General features: G+C 42.1%; 1 protein-coding gene across 1 annotated transcript in view; it reads left to right on the top strand.

The window, feature by feature from the left end:
- The window catches only part of LOC146966272 (WW domain-containing adapter protein with coiled-coil-like), a 33,932-nt gene extending 32,036 nt beyond the window's left edge, over positions 1–1,896 (top strand). The window contains exons 12-14 of the mRNA XM_085762654.1: positions 393–505; positions 1,569–1,696; positions 1,783–1,896. Coding sequence (XP_085618780.1) covers positions 393–505; positions 1,569–1,696; positions 1,783–1,852 — 311 coding nt within the window. The 3' untranslated portion in view covers positions 1,853–1,896. The remainder of the gene's footprint in view (positions 1–392; positions 506–1,568; positions 1,697–1,782) is intronic.
- The last annotated feature ends 1,194 nt before the right edge of the window (positions 1,897–3,090 follow it).

The raw sequence follows: 3,090 nt of genomic DNA, 5'->3' as shown, positions 1-3,090 counted from the left end.
ATTTGCTTTACGTAATATATATACACTAAAATGAACTGTAAAGGAAAAAAAAGGAACATGGCATGAGATAAACGCTTCCCATCTTTTCAAAAACAGACCTTGTAGCTGTATGGCAAAAGTAATTCTTTCCATCTTAAAAATGTCATAAATTATGTCAATCCACTGTAGGTTTTTCTAGTTTTGGCCACTTCCTTGTACAAGCAGCATTTAAAATCTGAAATAACTATTTGTCGTTAGAGGAGACGTGATGACACGTTTTCATATATCTATAGATGTTCTTCACATTTCTCCTCCCTGTGTTGTTTGCAGCAGTCAGAGGAGTCCCTCCCCGGGTCCCAACCACGTCGCCTCCAGTAGCAGCAATGCCCCCAACTCTGCCTCCGCCCCCCCCTCCGCCTCCGCAGCCCGGCCCTCCTGCACCTTCACCCCCACCCTCGCCGCCCACTTCAATGAGAATCTTATCAAACACGTGCAGGGTTGGCCGGCCGAACACGCAGAGAAGCAGGTCTGTGGTTTATTTATTTACAACCTGTGATAACTACACACTGTTACTCATTATTCATGAAGCATTCTTCCTGATTATTTGGAGAAAAGTTTATTTTATGAAAATACAAACCCACGTTATACTGTACAAGAAGTCTTTGTTGGTTGATATTAATGGTTTGCATATTCTAGATATGTGCAGCACTTGATATAACTCTTAAAGGGACAACGAGGAGTTTTGGAAAAGTGAAGCGTTTTCACACTACATTTATGAGCCTCCGCACCGTGAAATTCTTTGACCGGCGCAAGACAGACTCATGTTTTCATTCATCAAGAATTAAAGTCAGAGGTTCGAAGACGATCACATACCGTCGTAGTTCCCACCATAAACGGCGATTCGGCGCCGTTATTCTCATGACTCGACAGGCAGCGTCCGCGAAACTGAAAGTAAAGAAACGCTGGTCGGCTCGACCAGCATTTCCGCCACCACTAATAATAACAAAATAACGATAGAGACAAAACGATATATTTATCGAAAATGGGCCCATTAACAAGTGTGGGTAACGTAGATTCATCCACATTAATATGAGACTTTTTTTATAACCGAATAGAAACTCCTCGTTGTCCCTTTAAATATAAGTAAATTAGGAAAAATACTAAGTTAGAAAAAACTGTGTTTGAAACTGTTGAAAAAACATTTGTTCTCAGATGGAAAATGCAAAAATTAGTATCAAAGGAGGAAGAATCTTTTTCTTTTTAAACAGTATTTCTTTATGAAATTTCAATTGTATATCAGAACTTACATTGAATAAGTTTATATTCCTTCGTACAGTCACACAGATAAAGAAAATAAAATGAACAGTGATGATTAAAAACAGCAATAATTATAAGGGCAGATAATCAAACTAGTTGGATGAAGTATCATAACAAAGATCAAGGTGATGGAAGAATGCTTCATAAATGATGGATTGAGAAGTGTTAAGTTATTTTAAAGTGTAACCCATAATAGTTTATAATGGTCCTGGTTCTGGTCCTGGTTGTGCACATTAAAGCTCATTGTTGTTTCTTCTGAATTGACCTTGAAGGCGTCGAGGCTACGTGAAGAGGCTCACACCATGGGCAGCATCTGTATGTCGGAGAACTGCACCGAGCTCAAAAACCTCCGGTCTTTGGTCAGAGTCTGTGAAATACAAGCCACGTTGCGTGAGCAGAGGTAACAACACTGCTGCTGTTTGTTCATGTATCGTTGACTTGTTTGTATGGATGTGAACTAACGCCTGTCCTCTCTCCCGTCCACAGGATACTGTTTCTGAGACAGCAAATCAAAGAACTTGAAAAGTTGAAGAATCAGAATTCCTTCATGGTCTGAGAACTTCTGGTTTGTGCGAGTTGAGAGCGTTTTTCTGGTTGGGGGTGGGAGGGGGAGGGAGGGAGGGAGAGAGAAAGAAGGGGTGAGGGGGTTGAGAAGAAAAGACCCATTGCACATAGTTGGAAGCTGCAGTTGTTCAGTTCCTCTTGAGCCCAGTCTTAACACACACACAAACACAGACAGACACACAAACACACACACACACACAGGAGCGGCAGTCGGGGTTTTGCCTTTGGACCGTTGGGCTGGGTTAAAAACCAAGAGGTGGGGAAACACGGAAGAGCTGTCGTTGTTGTGGGAGTGGGAGAAAGAAAGAGAGACAGAGAATAAAAAAACACGGGGAGGGAGGGATGGAGGGGGAGGGGGCGGGGCGATTTACAGGTTTTGTAAAAAACCCTCAACGGAGAAAAAAAATGTAGATTTCTTGTAGATGTTATTATCTATGTTGTAAATATGTTTTGTAGATTGAAGCCATGGAAAGCCATGCCTATCAAAAGCTTTTGACATCCAAACTAATCAACGCCTAGGCGGCTACGTTCATTAGCCTAGCCTCTCCTTCATGTTAACTCGTCTGCAGACTTAAAGCTTCATTTTGTCCGTTCGTGGATCTGAGAACCAGAGAGTGAGCGAGCGAACGGCGTGCGATGGCGGCTGCAGCGAAGCCATTTTATTCACATTAAAACATAAACACACTGGTGTCAAAGTGGTTCCTCCTCCTCCTCTTCCTCCTTCTCTTCTTCATAATAATCTTGGTTAAAGCAACGACCGTATGGATCCCGAGCTGTTCATGCCATCGCCTCACCCCCTGGTTCACTGATCTATTTCTTTCTTTTTCTGTTTTTTTTTTTCCTTTTTCCTTTTCTTTTTTGTTTTTTTGCAGCTTCTGGTGGCCCTGCGTTTCCCAGTCTGAAAAAGCGAAAACATAACAAAAACAAAAAACAGTGCCTGGTGGTGTGGTGGAGTGAGTGATTTAAAGAAAAAGACGAGAAAAAGAAACAAAAAAATATATATAAATGAATAAATAAATTAGAGATGTGATGATGACGTGCTGCTTTGGACCATTCCCACTTTTATTATTACTACTACTACTTCTTCTTCCCCCTCCCCCTCTTCCTCCTCCTCCTCTTCCTCCTTGAGTCTTGAGTCACTTCACACACACACACCCTCCACATCGGTTCTTCTTATTAGGGCCGCGGGCAATCGCACCGGGCACTGGTCCCAACAGCTATGAAATAGCT

The sequence above is a fragment of the Trachurus japonicus genome, chromosome 20, assembly GCF_045865225.1.
Source record: "Trachurus japonicus isolate A0001 chromosome 20, Traja_1.0".
Lineage (NCBI taxonomy): Eukaryota > Metazoa > Chordata > Actinopteri > Carangiformes > Carangidae > Trachurus > Trachurus japonicus.
This window is presented reverse-complemented; position numbering and strand designations above follow the sequence as displayed.